Raw genomic sequence first — 15,205 nt, 5'->3', positions numbered from 1 at the left:
GGTTCGGTATTTAAGAATTTTGGTTCGGTATTTCGGTATTCGGTTTATCAATTGTATATACCAAATACCGTACCGTAATATTTCGGTACGGTTCGGTATTTCTTATTTTGGTTCGCTACTATTTCGGTACGGTTTCGGTTTAAACCAAATCTTCACTGTCTCCCCCTCCATTAACTAGCAAAATCTGGCGCCAACATTATTTTACCTTCAATTACTCTAATATTGTGCTTTCTTTTTCTTGATCCTCTAAAGTTGTTCACGGAATCTTTTGTCATTCGTTTGATATCTACATTTATGTGCTTGAGCCTATAAGATCTAGAGTATTCCAAAAGTTACATCGACTTTTTACATTAAGGCCAATGCTGGTAGCCAATTTAGAATGGCGCCATGGTTTTGTGAGATACTATTAATAGTGGCACCAATATATGGGAGTAATTTGCTTAGCCAGAGGAAAGTCTTGCCTTTGATCTGGGATGATGCGTATAGCTACCTTTCAATATAGAGTTAAATCCCAAGACTCCGACTTTTCTGCGAAGTCCGAGAAATTTTAGAAGCAAGTTGACAGTAGTGAGATTTGCTTTCGTTTCGGGACACCGAAATATTGATCTCACCTCATTAAACTATTGTTGTATTTCGGTATACCGAAATATCGAAATATCAATAATCCAATACCGTATACCGTATCGAATTACCGAAATATCGAAATTTCTGTACCGAAATAAACTGAAATATCGAAACCGAAATACCAAATTAATTCGGTTCAGTTCGAAATTCGGTTTTTCGGATTTTATGTCCACCCCTAATCTGGAGTATTATTTGCCGAAACCAAATAACATCTATTATAATCTGGCTTTAGAAAAAGACTATCAGAAGATGGCCTAAAATTTGCTGGTCCCGTAGATTCATGTGCCTAAAGTTTCATGTTACTTTGGCTTTAATGAAGAGGTTCCATGGCTGTGTGAATCATGGTCAAGAAAGAATCTAATATGCAACAAGTAAAGAGGAGAAACATAGAGAAAACTTTAAGCTGAACACACATATACATTACCTAAATTTATAGCTCTTGATTACTGAGTATTTATCATAGAATTATCTTACAAGAAGGAACTGAAAAAGCTCCTCTTTCATCATCCTCGTCATTAGTCATCACTAACACCATTAACAGAGCAGCAAAACATTCCACATTACTCTCATATTGATTTTAAACCTCCTTTCCCAGCCTTCCCTCCAACCACTTTCCCATAATAATCCAATTCCCATATTATGATATTACAACATTCCATTCCCGTATTTCAATTTAACCAAACCCTATAGTTTTCCCAATTTTATATATTCATATCTTACAAAATTTTGAAGAAAAATAAAAATATTTAAACGCATTTCTTTCTAATTTTCTCAAATTTCAGACCTTTTCATCTCTCCATATGTCTACAAAATATTCATGGAGAAATTAAGATCCCAAAAAGTTGAGAACTTTTGTCCGCATATATTCGGGTCGGGAACGTTAAAACCGGATCCGCTAGTATTCAAGTCGGAGCAAGCGCCTCAAATCTCTAGTGGCAGAGTCATCAAAGGACTTGAAATCTTCCTGCTTTTTGTTGAAAAATGAGGGCAAGGGAAGAGCTCTAGGCGATGGCGAATTTGAAAATGCCGAACCAGCATACACGTCAGCCGATGATAACCCGACCCGGATTTGCTTGGGCAGCATTTCCGGCTGAACCAGCGAATTCAAAGACTCGCCTCTCCTCAGAATCGTCACCCGACCCATTTCTAGGCCGTCGTTGTGAGCCTGTCTCAATTCCACGGCGCTCGCACATCTCCTCGTGATCGACGGCGGCAAAGGTTGGTTATTCGGCTTCTTCTTCTCCGTTCTGACCACCGATTTTCTGTTCTTAGGATAAAAATAGCCATTTCCGTTTCCAAAGTTGCTTCTCCGGCGATGGAACGCCGACGGCGGAACTCTCAATCTTTCAATTAAGATATCCTGTGGCCGCAAAACCTCCGTTCCCATATTTCCGCTCAAAAATTGAATTTTTCCAACGAAATGCAAAAATGAATTCAACTAATTTAAAAGCATAAAGGAGAAAATGATTAAGAGGAATGAAAATTAACAGAGTTGCCGGAAATGGGAATCAGGAATGAGAAAAGAAGCTTTTAAATTAGTTTTGATTTTTCCAGTTCCTTGTGATAAGGAAGGAAGAAAAAATTTCTCTCTTTTTGCTCTATCAAGGAAAAGGAAAAACAGTTTTGATTTGTTCTGCTCGGTTTAGATTGAAGAATTGGGTGGGGATGGTAGAAGATTTAAATACAAAGGGGGAGAGAAAGAAGATTAGAGATGTGGGAGCAAGAAGCGCGCGGCCGGGGGGGGGGGGGGGTGATTATGGAGCTGTGGTGATTATTTTTTCTTTTTTTGTTTTGAAATATTCTGGTTCAAAAACTAGTCCTACATGGATTTTAATGAATAAATTGTTATGGGAAGGTTGATATCACATTAAGTATTTTATTATATCAAGAATAATAATAAAAACCGAAATTTAATACTGCATCAAATATTGCGCTGTGGTCATGTTTGCTAATACCTCCAAGCAAATGATCTTTCAAGCGTTTTTCCTAAGTGTATAATACATAGTTTGTCATAGAAAATTTTGCAATTAAGTGTATAAATTAATCGGCGGCAGTCGTATTATAATTTCATATTTTAATTATAATAAATTAAGAGTACTCATAAATTAATATACTTGGTTGCAATTTGTATTAGGGTAAATTTGGACCGCCTTGTTTGATTTTTAGCATTTTTAGTGGTTGACATAAGCTCAAATTAAGGGTACTCATAAATTAATATACTTCTGTTCCGCTACTTCAGGTTCTTGTCACTTTTTTGTTTCTCATTTCTTTCTTTACCAAAAGAATTCTATTAGTAGCTTTTGTTTTTGTCGATAATATCTGCCACGTCAGTTAGGGTCTAGACGACTGGGCAGTGGCCATTGGGCATTCACAGCCTCTAATTTTCTTTTTGTTTATATAATTTTGTTCTACTTAGATAATGATAGTAAGTGCTCTATTTTTCCAATAAGGTTGTAAATTACTGACAGTGATATGCGTTCCCGTTCCAAGATCGAACTAATTACACACACATATATCATACCCCCTCTGTTTTAGTTTATGTGAATCTATTTCCTTTTTGGTCTGTTTTACAAATAAATAACTCCTTTCTAAATTTGGTAACAATTTAGCTTAAACTTACAATTCTACCTTTAATGAGAAGCTTTTGTAAAGGCAACAATTTAGCTTAAACTTACAATTTTACCCTTAATGAGAAGCTTTTATAACCACACAAATACTCTGGCCCCTTTTTGACTTGTTTAGCACCACAAATTCCAAAAGTCTTCATTTTTTCTTAAACTCCGTGTCCAGTCAAAGAAGTTCACATAAATTGGAATGGAGGGAGTATATATATATATATATATAGGGAGAGAGTCTGAGCACTAACTATGTCGTTTAGGAAAACGTGCGTTATTTTCATGCACGTCACCACGTAGTTTAGGAAGAAAAAAAAATGCACGCACGTAAATATGCAGAAAATTCCGAATTTTGGGCATAGAGATCCGGCAAGAGGCAAGATTCAGGTTAACATGACAACCACTATTTCCCTCTTTCCGTTTCATCTCCTTCTCTTTCATTCATTAGCAAAACTCTCCATTTTTGGTTGCTCTGGAAGAGGCTCTCCCCTGCCCGGGCCACCCAGGGTTCAGGTTATTTGGCGATTCATTGTTCTTTCCCTGAGAATCCATGAAAACTACTCGTGAACCTTCAGCTTCTCCATGGTATCTTCTATATTCGATTTTAATTTCCCATCTTACCATTTTTGTTAATTTTCATTATACACTTTATGAATCTCCCTTTTATTGGTTATACCATATTCAGGCAGTTAGGCAGCTGCTGCCTCTTTTTCATTTTTTGGTTGGGGTGGGGGTTCGGGAAATGTTGTAGGTGTAGCTAATTTGTAATATTAACCAGATGGTTAGCTAATATATGCGTAATGTGTTTCTAATCCAGACATAATGTGTTTCTAATCCAGACATACATCTGTGTCATTGTCATGCAATGAAATATGTACAAGAATGGTGGATAATATAGATACAAACCTATTAGTATAATAAGAACTATTTTGGGTATATAAATGGAAATGCTCTTTGCTGTATGTGTGGACAACAATGACATTTCAAGCCACTGTTGTCTTTAAAACTTGGGATCTTTGAGTAGTTTTCCTAAGAGGACTGCAGATCGTCGAAGTCGAAAAGACATATGTAAGAGAATGGTAGCTGAGATAAGTTGAGGGCCGGAGATACGAATGAAAAATGGAGGAAGAATCCATTTGCTCGGTGTTTCGAGAATCGCCTAATACAATGTGTTTGATTAAATGACTCATCGAAATAACTGATAGTTCTAATTGTGTTAACAGTGAGATTCCCTGCAATGTCAGTGAAGGAATCCCAGAGAAGGGGCTTCCGAAGATGGGGCAGAATAAGCTGCTTTTTTGTGCTTCCATTTCTATCTCTGCTGAAGGTAAAATTTCTTTAGGTGGATGCTTTCTTTTACCTTTGTAAAATTTCTTGCTCCTATTACTTCTCTACAGCTAATTTCTTTTACCTTTGTAATATGTGACATTTCATCATGTTATGCTAGAATTGCGGTGTCTCACTATGGCGGAAGGAAAAGTAGACAAGGATTCAACTGGAGAAGTTTTGGACAAGGTTCAATTTCGAGATGATTTATCTGGAAAAGTTATTAAAGATAATGAATATGAGGAGTCTACAAGAGATGCTTCCGAAGATGGATCAGAGTCTGAAACAACAACTTCCAAGTCCAGCACTTCAGATTCAGATGGAAAATTTCAATCTCAGTGGAAAGGATTCATTAAAAGACTAAAGATTGGGTCTTCCATACATTTGCATACTTTCCATCCTAGCATACCTTCACTGCCTTCTATTAAGATGATAGCGAAAAGGAAAAGTAAGAGTACAGAACAGAACATGCCAATGGTGCCTGCTCCTAGCCTAGATACTGATTTACGTCACTGCTTTCAAGCGCACTGGAAAAACTTCTTCCTCTCCGACCTTCAGAAAGCTACTGACAACTTTAGCCGTGGTATGATGATTAGACAATTTAATTTTATCGTAGTCCCTGCAACTAATTGATTCTTAGGCAGCCAACATGAAAGCAAATATCACTTTGAACGTCAAAAACAACTCAAAATTTTAACTTTCAACTGCTTTTGTGCTATGGGCTTGTTTGTATCTTCCATTTATTTAGCAAATTACCAGATTAAAAACCATATTGTGATGCTAATTATTCTTTATGTCATTCTCAAAGAAAACTTGATCGGTGAGGGAGGTTCATCCGAAGTATATAAGGGACATCTTGAAGATGGCCAACTAGTTGCAGTTAAAAGGCTGATCAGGGGAACTCAAGAGGAGATGGTAGCTGACTACTTATCTGAGCTCGGAATTCTAGTACATGTTGACCATCCAAATGTTGCTGGTGTTATTGGATATGGAGTTGAAGGAGGGATGCACCTTGTCCTTCCTCTGTCTCCACATGGGAGCTTAGCAACTCTGCTTAATGGTCTGTTCACTATATCTTCATTTGAATTTATTCCTTTTGTAGATTTTAAATCGTGAATTACTTTTCTCTATTATGCATTATTCTTTTCAGGTGAAAAGGGTAAGTTGGCTTGGTGCCATAGGTATAATATTGCTCTAGGCACTGCTGCTGGCCTTGCGTATCTCCATGAGGGCTGCCGGAGGAGAATCATCCATAGAGATATCAAGACAGCTAATGTTTTGCTGACGGAAGATTTTGAGGCTCAGGTACTTCTTTGAACCAGTGCTTATGATTTTAATAGCCATTGTATTATGTTTTAAAATTGCTTTGCTGTCTTGTATTTGAGTACCTTTCTGCGATACTTGAACGTTGTTTGTCAGAATACCTTCATCATTCTGTACTTGTCCCAAACATGAAGTTTTCTTCGAAGTGACAGAACACAAGAATATTTATTGCCTTAGGGATAAAAATGCATTGGGGTTTGTTTCTGTTCTATTTATGCGCTACTTAAGCTGCACTCTTCCAGTCAGGAAATCCATAGTCCATGAACTTCTAATAGAACTAATATAACCTATAGGGGTTTTATTTTATTTTATTTTTTTCAATTTGCAGCATTTTGATGCTCAGCTTTTGGTTTTCTGCAGATATCTGATTTTGGACTTGCAAAATGGCTCCCTGATCAGTGGACACACCTCACTGTATCTCAGTTTGAAGGCACATTTGGGTTTGTGGAGACATAATCTCAACCAACAAAACATATATGCTATAATAATCTCCCATAGGTGACATATCATTTTAAATGCCATGACAGATATCTCCCTCCTGAGTTCTTCATGCATGGTATTGTGGATGAAAAAACAGATGTTTATGCCTTTGGCGTTTTATTATTGGAGCTCATTTCTGGACGTCCAGCTTTGGATGAATCTCGCAATAGTGTTGTGATGTGGGTATGCAATCATCTCAACTCTATATTCTTCAGTTAGTAGGGAACAAATGTAGTAGATTAAGACTGCCACTTCTTCTGGCAACGGATCATGTTTCAACCGTAATTGAAACTTACTATGATCACCATGTTGCAGGCCAAACCATTGCTCCTTAGTAAGAACCACAGCGGGTTAGTTGATCCATCACTTGGTGATGCCTATGACTCGGAACAGATGAATCGTATGGTTATGGTTGCCTCATTATGCATACAGCAAAATTCGACAGATCGGCCTCATATGAGCCAGGCATGTAATTTGAATTTTTAGGGAGCACATTACTAGTATGAATAATAATAACAGAATGCGGATGGTAGCCTTTTGAAAGTAAAGATTGGGTTTTTCCTCAGATTGTCCAGTCTTCTAGTATCTAAGTTTTTTATGTTCTCTTAATTATAGGAGTATAAAGATACTCCTGAAGGGATAGTCAGTATTTTACAGGAAAGAGAGTTTATTTCTACTCTGGATAGTTCTAAAATTTTGCAGTGATCCAGAAAACTTTACTGGCAGAGGCAGAACCTCTCATCTGTTTCAATTCAGAGCCATTATAGGTAAAAAAAAAAAAAAAGAAAGGAAAAAGACAGTTCCTTGATCCTGTTCTTACCCTAGGCTAAATACAAATCTGATGTGAATTACAGTTCCGGCTATATAAAGGGGAAGGGCAACTAAAATTTAGCAGTGCAGTAATTTGAGTTGGGATCAAGTTAATACTAGTATTCTAAAGGATTTGGCTTTCTGAGTTTATTTGGTTCATTTTTTGTTCTCAGTACATAGAGCTTTGTCCAACTGTGCTTGGAAATGTTAGGCTAATTCGAAGAGAACTTGGCACCTTATTCAGTAACATTAACATACCATGTCACAAGGAAGATAAAAGATGCCAATATACTGTAGTTTCCCAATTAAAAGGAAAAATTGTAGTAATTTCATTAATTTGATGCATGCCATGCAGGTTCAGGAGATGTTAAAAGGTGGTGGAGGCATTCTCCAAAGAATGAAAACGTTCCAAAATGCTAGCCGTCAAGAGGATATATCCCATAGATTGAATTTACTGCTCGAGTCGTCCTCACCTAAGTGTAAAGATAATCCAAACCAGCAAAATCAGGCAGTGTAGGGGAAATAATCCCTTGGTACAATGAAGATCTCTGTTGTGATCTGGAAACGCTGGACGTACATCTCACTGCCATGGGGCTGTCGGAATACACAACACGCAAGTCTGAGTTATTAATGTTCTATTCTACCATAATAGATGGAACCAGAGCTCCCTTGTGAAAAATCTAAAAGGTCTGAGAAATCAAATTGAAAAGTGCAGCACTCAGTGTTTCAAGTTTTGACAGGTTTAGCAGGTTTCTTTAGCTTAATGTTGGGCAGTACTATATTGAAGAAGCAAGAGATGCCAACATAATGTACAGTATGCATAGGAGAGTGATTATTTTAACCCTTGTTCTGTTTGACTGCATTCAGTAATATCTCACTGGACATTGATCTGTAATGAAATGTGTATACAACTATCAACTTTAGAAGGTGAACGCATACTAGGGTGAACTTGTGTGTTTGACACCGGCTTTCTAATTGCTAAACATTACATGTACAACATATGCTTTACATCAGCAATTGCAGATTACTTTGTTAATTGGATTTTAACTAGGCAACCCTTTCAAAGACAATTTGTCGCACCCTTATAATGTGAACTTCAGTCCCTCAAGAACAGACACGGATACTCAGGGTAAATGAGTGCTTGATCGCCATCCTCGTTTCCTAAAAAAGATTTCCACCAGTTGTACGGCTTTGGCAGATAATATTTACTAATTGGAAGTTCAAATTGTCAACATCCTATCCATGCCCAATTCATATGAAAAAACAAAGGGGTCTTTACCATGGATCAGCCGAGGGAAAACACAGAAATACTTGCACCAATTGTTGTACGCTCCAAAACATGTCAATTTATCACGGTTAAGTAATAAATTGAGGTAAAATTCATATAAAAGATACCCGTGATGCACTATTGATTTTGTGCTAAACCGAATACATGTAAGTACTTTTTGGTTAAGCATTCCATGTTGACTTATTTCGTGAATGTACATAATCATTTAAGTAACTTTCATACTCCGACAAATTAGGAACTACTTTTGCTAGATAATTATCTGCTTGTTCTACTTCTTTAATTTTTGAGTCTACTTCACATAAACTATTGGTCCACGGAGACCATGTATTTTGTTATGACGCATATTAATTTACAATATTTTATTGTTTACTAACTTCATACTCCAGATCATAACTTTGAAAATTTCGAATTTATATATGTGATATGTGTATGGGTCAAAATCTAATAAAAAAAAGTCTACTTAAGGGAGAACGGCCTGGGGTCGGCCAAGCCGAAGTCACGTTTAGGAAGCAACACACCGTAAAGCAGTCCGGCTATGGCTGAAGTCGAGCACTCATGAGGCTCGTACGGCTAGTTCGACACTTAGCCATTTTAAAGGATTATTCCACAGGATATTCAAAAGAGGGGTACACTGGTTAAGGACCGATGGGTAATGAAAGTATTTTATATAAATACTAGGAGAAAGAGTAACAAAAGGGGGCAGTCCAAAGATCCGAGAAGAACACACCTTTCGAAGAGGAAAGATGGTCCATGACCTCAGATCCATCGCCAAAAGGAGAAAAGAGCTTAGAATCTTGGTATTCATCTGTAATTCAACCTTCTCAAGAAAATACAGATCTGTCTAGCCCACAGTCGGGTGAATAATCTTTGTTGCTATTTCTCTTTTCCATTTGATATTATGTAAATTGCCATCTTTCGTTATATTATGGAGTACAAGCGGGACTATATTGGCTTCACGCTCAACTATAATGGTTTATACCTGTTTGTGATTCATGATCTAGAAGTGATTGTCTTTGGTTAAGATTTACCCTCTATCTTCTTATTAAATTCGTTTAACAAAAATGACCTAAAACTTTTTGGCCAAACAATTTGGCACCGTCTGTGGGGATTTCCTAGCCGAAGTTTTAGCTTCCTCTAGATCTAAACTCGTTTCTAGTTCTACTTCCCGTTTGTTGTAACTTCATCCTTTCGCTACGAATACAAATTTGAGGAATTCGTAGGCAAGATCTTGAAATAGCCAAACCAATTTTTAATCTAGACCCTTGCATGATATTGAAATTATGTCTGATATCTATACGAAAACCATGCTTCGACGTAGTTATAGTTCCGGCACGTTGTGAATACAAGCTATCGGACTAGGATTGTGGCCGTCATGTATTTAGCACGTCCACAATCCTGTCACCATGTTAGCACTAGATACTAATCTATACCTTGTGCATACAACCTCTCCCTCTTAGAAAGAAATAATAACCTGTTGTGTAATTCCTCGAAATGATAAAACTCGTTCCCGCATGTGTGCTTGTGGTGTGGTTTATGTTTTCGTATCTGCATGCACTCGGGACTGGATCGGATTGGGACTTGAACTCGAAGATCCCAATGGGGGAAGTAAGTCATCAGCCCATAAGGTGCCCAGATTCGACTAACGCCAAAGCTAAGTACGTGGCTAAGATCGGATCTGAAGCTAGCACTCTCAGTTCATTGCCAATCAGTTTGAAGGGACTCTCCAGATCCAAGTAGCAGAGATGGCAAAAACACCAAGACAAAGACCCACGATATGTCATCCGAGTTCGATGGATATCAGCTCAACCAATGATAGCAGCTACGAAGCATAGCCAAAGAAGAGAACATAGTCGCTCCCTTCCACTCGTCAACCAATCAGTCGAGGTAACAAATGATTTTGTTTGACTTTAACTTGTTATTTCTTTTTATAGTGGGACAGGAACAGGGGCATCCTCACAGACACGCGAACAGGGAACAAATGCTATCAAAATAGCACACCAAGAAAACGCTCTGCGCCATATCATTCGGCAGGCAACGGTAGAGTGAACCCCCCCCCCCCCCAAAATAAGTTGGTACTCAATTCCATAAAGGAAAAGTCTGTATAGACTGGGACTGGGTCACCAGCCCGGAAACATACGAATCTCTCCAATGCAAACAGAACACAAGTGCGTGAAACTCACTCACGCGCTCACCAAAGCCACTATGCGATGACACAACTAGCTAAAATTCGATCTCGTACATACATTATGACGTCCTAGAGCTTGAGCGAGACATCCATCGCCCGGCCTATCAACTACCTCTCCAGACCGAGCGATAAAAGGACTAGATAGATTGGGACTCTTTGAATGTATGTACGGACCGTACATCAACATGTAGTATTCTCCAATAAATGAGTAAGCAAAGCAGCATACGGAATTCTTACGTAACTCCACCAAGTTTACACATCACACCAACATAGGAAATGTACATTCCACCTCGCTCGAATTGGCAAGTTAAATTCAACCTCACTCGAATTAGCAAGACCAATTCGACCTCGCTCGAATTAACAAGTCAAATTCGACCTCGCTTGGATTGGCAAGTCAAATTCAACCTCGCTCAAATTAGCAAGACCAATTCGACCTCGCTCGAATTAACAAGTCAAATTCGACCTCGCTCGGATCTGAAGCTAGCACTCTCAGTTCATTGCCAATCAGATCGAAGGGACTCTCCAGATACAAGTAGCAGAGATGGAAAAAACACCAAGACAAAGACCCACGAGATGTCATCCGAGTTCGATGGATATCAGCTCAACCAATGATAGCAGCTACGAAGCATAGCCAAAGAAGGGAACATAGTCACTCCCTTCCACTCGTCAACCAATCAGTCGAGGTAACAAATGATTTTGTTTGACTTTAACTTGCTATTTCTTTTTATAGTGGGACAGGAACAGGGGCATCCTCACAGACACGCGAACAGGTAACAAATGCCATCAAAATAGCACACCAAGAAAACGCTCCGCACCATATCATTCGGCAGGCAACGGTCGAGTGAACCCCCCCCCCCCAAATAAGTTGGTACTCAATTCCATAAAGGAAAAGTCTGTATAGACTGGGACTAGGTCACTAGCCCGAAAACATACGAATCTCTCCAACATGCAGACAGAACACAAGTGTGTGAAACTCACTCACGCGCTCACCAAAGCCACTATGCGATGACACAACTAGCTAAAATTCGATCTCGTACATACATTAAGACGTCCTAGAGCTTGAGCAAGACATCCATCGCCCGACCTATCAACTACCTCTCCAGATCGAGCGATGAAGGGACTAGATAGACTGGGACTCTTTGAATATATGTACGGACCGTATAGCAACATGTAGTATTCTCCAATAAATGAGTAAGCGAAGCAGCATACGGAATTCTTACGTAACTCCACCAAGTTTACACATCACACCAACACAGGAAATGTACATTCCACCTCGCTCGAATTGGCAAGTTAAATTCAACCTCGCTCGAATTAACAAGTCAAATTCAACCTAGCTCAGATTGGCAAGTCAAATTCAACCTCGCTCGAATTAGCAAGACCAATTTGACCTCGCTTGAATTAACAAGTCAAATTCGACCTCGCTCGAATGAGCAAGTCAAATACGACCTCGTTCGAACTAGCAAGTCAAATTCGACCTCGCTCGAACTAGCAAGTCAAATTCGACCTCGCTCGAACTAACAAGTCAAATTTGACCTCGCTCTAATTGGCAAGTCAAATTCGACTCGCTCGAATTAGCAAAACAAATTGGACTTCGCTCAAATTAACAAGTCAAATTCGACCTCGCTCAAATTAACAAGACAAATTCGACCTCGCTCTAGTTAACAAGTCAAATTCGACCTCGCTCGAATTAACAAGCTACATTCGACCCCGCTCGAATTAACTACCAAAAGTCAGGGACTTATTGCAAGAAGATCCAAGAAATTCAAAAAGAAAAGAGAAGGAAAGGCCAAAGACGTACAATCAAGGACAAATAAACTGTTCCATTCAAAGGAAAAATAGCGTTTTACAAAGGGCCAAAAGGAGGCCCCACCCAACTAACTAAGTACAAGAGGAAAAATTAAGTACAAAAGCTTCACTTAGCATTATCCCCATCCACGCTGTCATCTCTCTCCCCACTTGGTTCAGCGGCTTCACCTCCACCGTCACCCTCTCCATCAGAATGTTCATTATCAAAGGTAAGCCCGTCCTCTACCTCATCGTCTCCACCGGCCTCTGGTGTTGCGGGGTCATAGCCGCAGGCAAGCTGGGCCTCATGCGTTTTAACAAGAACTTCTTCGAAAGCGGCTTCAGGAACATTCCCCACTGCCAACAAGCCCTTATATTTATCCCGCTAAGCCTTAACGTGGATCCACATCTCGTACAAAGGGCAAGGAACGTCAACAGAGGTGGACGCAAGAGAAGGAGTCGAAGCCAACAATCGTGCCCTCTCAGCCTTGAGAGCAGCAATTTGATCACCTAGGCTCAATACATCTCCCTCAAGCCCACCAATTCGCTCATCAAGTCGCACCTCCCTTAGAGCGGCCATTTCCATCTCAGTTGCTCGTTCAGACCTAAAAATGCGGATAGAATCTTCCAGTGCCGCAACCCTTGCCAAAGCCGTTACTCAGGCTCCCTTAGCCATCTCCAGCTCGGTCGCCTTCCGTTCCAACTCGGTCACCTTCTCTGCCCATTCAATACTTAGACCGGAGACTCTGGTGGCACTCTGCTCAAGCTCCGCCCGCAGGGCCACCACCTTCGCCTGAAGATCAACACACTCAGCCGCAACCTCCTTGCCCACCTCGAGCTCTTCTTCTTTAGCCCTAAGAAGCCCTTCGAGTTCGCTCTATCTGCCAATGGACCGCATCAGGTCCTCGTCCTTCCGCTCCAACTCCTCCCTAAGGGACTGAAAATCGCCGCCCGCCCTAAATCGTGCATGCATCTCGCGGCACTTGTCACGGTATCGGCGGTACTTTGAAACTATTTTCTAAAAAGCGGTAGCCCGCCCCTCCTCATGGAGGATACTCTCAGTCTCCAAAATAAAAGTCTAAAGAAAGAAAAGAGAACAGAAAGAAAAAGTCAGCAAGAGTGGAAGACGTAAAATGAAGAAAGAAATAAAGAACTCACCCTCAAAGCCATTCCAGCTACGCCCCGTGACAGGCCAGCATCGCTGATCTCCTAAAGGGCCCTACTTTCAGTGGTGGAACAAAGAAGGGCAAATTGGGGCACCAGGCTTACTGTGTCCTCTAACAAATCGCAATCCGAAGAAATCTCGATCACGCGGGAGGAACCGGTTGTTCCCACCTCAACTCGAGTGAACCCCGCCTCAAACATGCTTATGTCCTCAGGGTCAATATCTGAACTAGATTCATAGTCATCTGTAACCATGCCCTTTTCCGTCTCGCTGGCCGAAGAGGGAGCACGGGCCTGTTGTGAAGTCGATGGACCACTCGGAATGATCGCAACAGCCTTTGAGCTCTGCCCCCTACCACGGTAGAATCCCCCATGCCAGAAATGGGCACCACCTCCACACCCAAGGGTAATACGATCTCCTCGTCTAAATTAGCATCACCATCAGGATCAGGCACTGCCAACACGGGATCGCCCCTCAAAGGCCCCTCAATCCCGGGTACCTCATAAGCCCTTATTCTCCGCCTCTTTAATGGAGCTTCTTCGCCATCGTCCTGAGACGATTCTTCTATCAAATGAACTGCGGGAATCAGAGCTTCCTCCTGACGAGCAACTTCCCAACGGCCGAGTCTAGGAGGGGCCGTAGTCTTTAAAGTAGTAGCGGCTTGAATGCTCTCACTTGCAACCGCAATAGGTACAGGTTCAATCGAGAGACTCGACTGACGGAAAGCAGGTATGGGAGCCCTCGCCCTCCTCGTGACCCTCCGACCTACCAATAAGAGAAGCTTAAACGAAAGAGGAAATAGGGGGGAGGAAAATACAAAACAAAGGGTAAAGTGACCAAGGGCAAGACGAGATGACTCACTAGCAGAGGGTCTACGCCCGAATCTCTCGGGGAACGACGACCATTCATGAATCCTCATCGAATGGGGCAAAACCTAGCTCACCCACTCACGGATATCAGCAACTAGCGGAGGAGGTTCCTTCTCGACTTCAAACAAAAAGAGAAAAAGAAGAACAATCAGATCATCGAAAGGGGACAACGAGCAGACGTTTGAGAAAAAAAATAAAAACTTATGGGCATAATTCCACTCCTCAGGAAACCCATTAGGATTTGACACCACGTGCTCCGTCCTCGCAAAGAAGAAGTTCGCCCAAAAGCGGCGATTAGTCTTATCATCCATCTTCACTACCAAGCCCTTGGCCCCGTGGTGATGAAGATGTATCATAGTACCCCTGTGAGAATTGGGTACGGAGAGGTAAAGCAAGTGACAGAGAGAAATCCCCCGTCCGGCAAGTTCCGTGTACTTGGTAAGCATGAGGAAGAGCTTGTATATATACGGAGAGAGCTAAGTCGGGCACACCTCATAATAACGACAGAAGTCCTCCTCCAGAGAAAGAAGGGAAGTGTATAACCAATGACGAACGGGAAAGCGTAAAACGCGCAATACCCTAGGAGATGTATTTGCACGACATCGTTGCCCACAGGTATAAGTTCGACGTAGTCAGGAATCCTCCATTTAGCCTTGAGTGCAGTGAGCGCCGCAACATCCATTTCAGAAACAACGGGTTTAGGCTCACCGTCAGGAAAGTTTTTGAAATTAGTCC

The 15,205-nt window shown here is 40.8% G+C and overlaps 2 protein-coding genes across 3 annotated transcripts; one reads left to right on the top strand and one right to left on the bottom strand.

Moving 5' to 3' along the window:
• The first annotated feature begins 1,083 nt into the window (after window positions 1–1,083).
• LOC107785809 (receptor-like cytosolic serine/threonine-protein kinase RBK2) lies at window positions 1,084–8,219 on the top strand. Of its 2 annotated transcripts, none has more exons than XM_075219314.1 (9): window positions 1,084–1,842; window positions 4,463–4,566; window positions 4,687–5,148; window positions 5,374–5,625; window positions 5,716–5,870; window positions 6,249–6,328; window positions 6,416–6,551; window positions 6,684–6,833; window positions 7,534–8,219. In XM_075219314.1, the coding sequence occupies exons 2-9, from the start codon at window positions 4,515–4,517 to the stop codon at window positions 7,693–7,695; spliced, it is 1,449 nt and encodes a 482-aa protein (XP_075075415.1). In that variant the 5' UTR covers window positions 1,084–1,842; window positions 4,463–4,514; the 3' UTR covers window positions 7,696–8,219. The 2 variants fall into 2 exon arrangements, with proteins under 2 accessions (XP_075075415.1, XP_016462667.1); XM_016607181.2 differs by lacking the exon at window positions 1,084–1,842 and adding an exon at window positions 3,468–3,824.
• Window positions 1,520–2,011, bottom strand: LOC107785808 (uncharacterized). The gene has a single exon (XM_016607180.2). It carries the CDS (start codon window positions 2,009–2,011, stop codon window positions 1,520–1,522), a length of 492 nt encoding a protein of 163 aa, XP_016462666.1.
• Window positions 8,220–15,205: the final 6,986 nt, after the last annotated feature.

This window comes from Nicotiana tabacum, chromosome 8 (assembly GCF_000715075.1).
Source record: "Nicotiana tabacum cultivar K326 chromosome 8, ASM71507v2, whole genome shotgun sequence".
NCBI lineage: Eukaryota > Viridiplantae > Streptophyta > Magnoliopsida > Solanales > Solanaceae > Nicotiana > Nicotiana tabacum.
The sequence above is the reverse complement of the archived record's forward strand: the minus strand, read 5'-3'. Positions and strand labels throughout refer to the sequence as shown.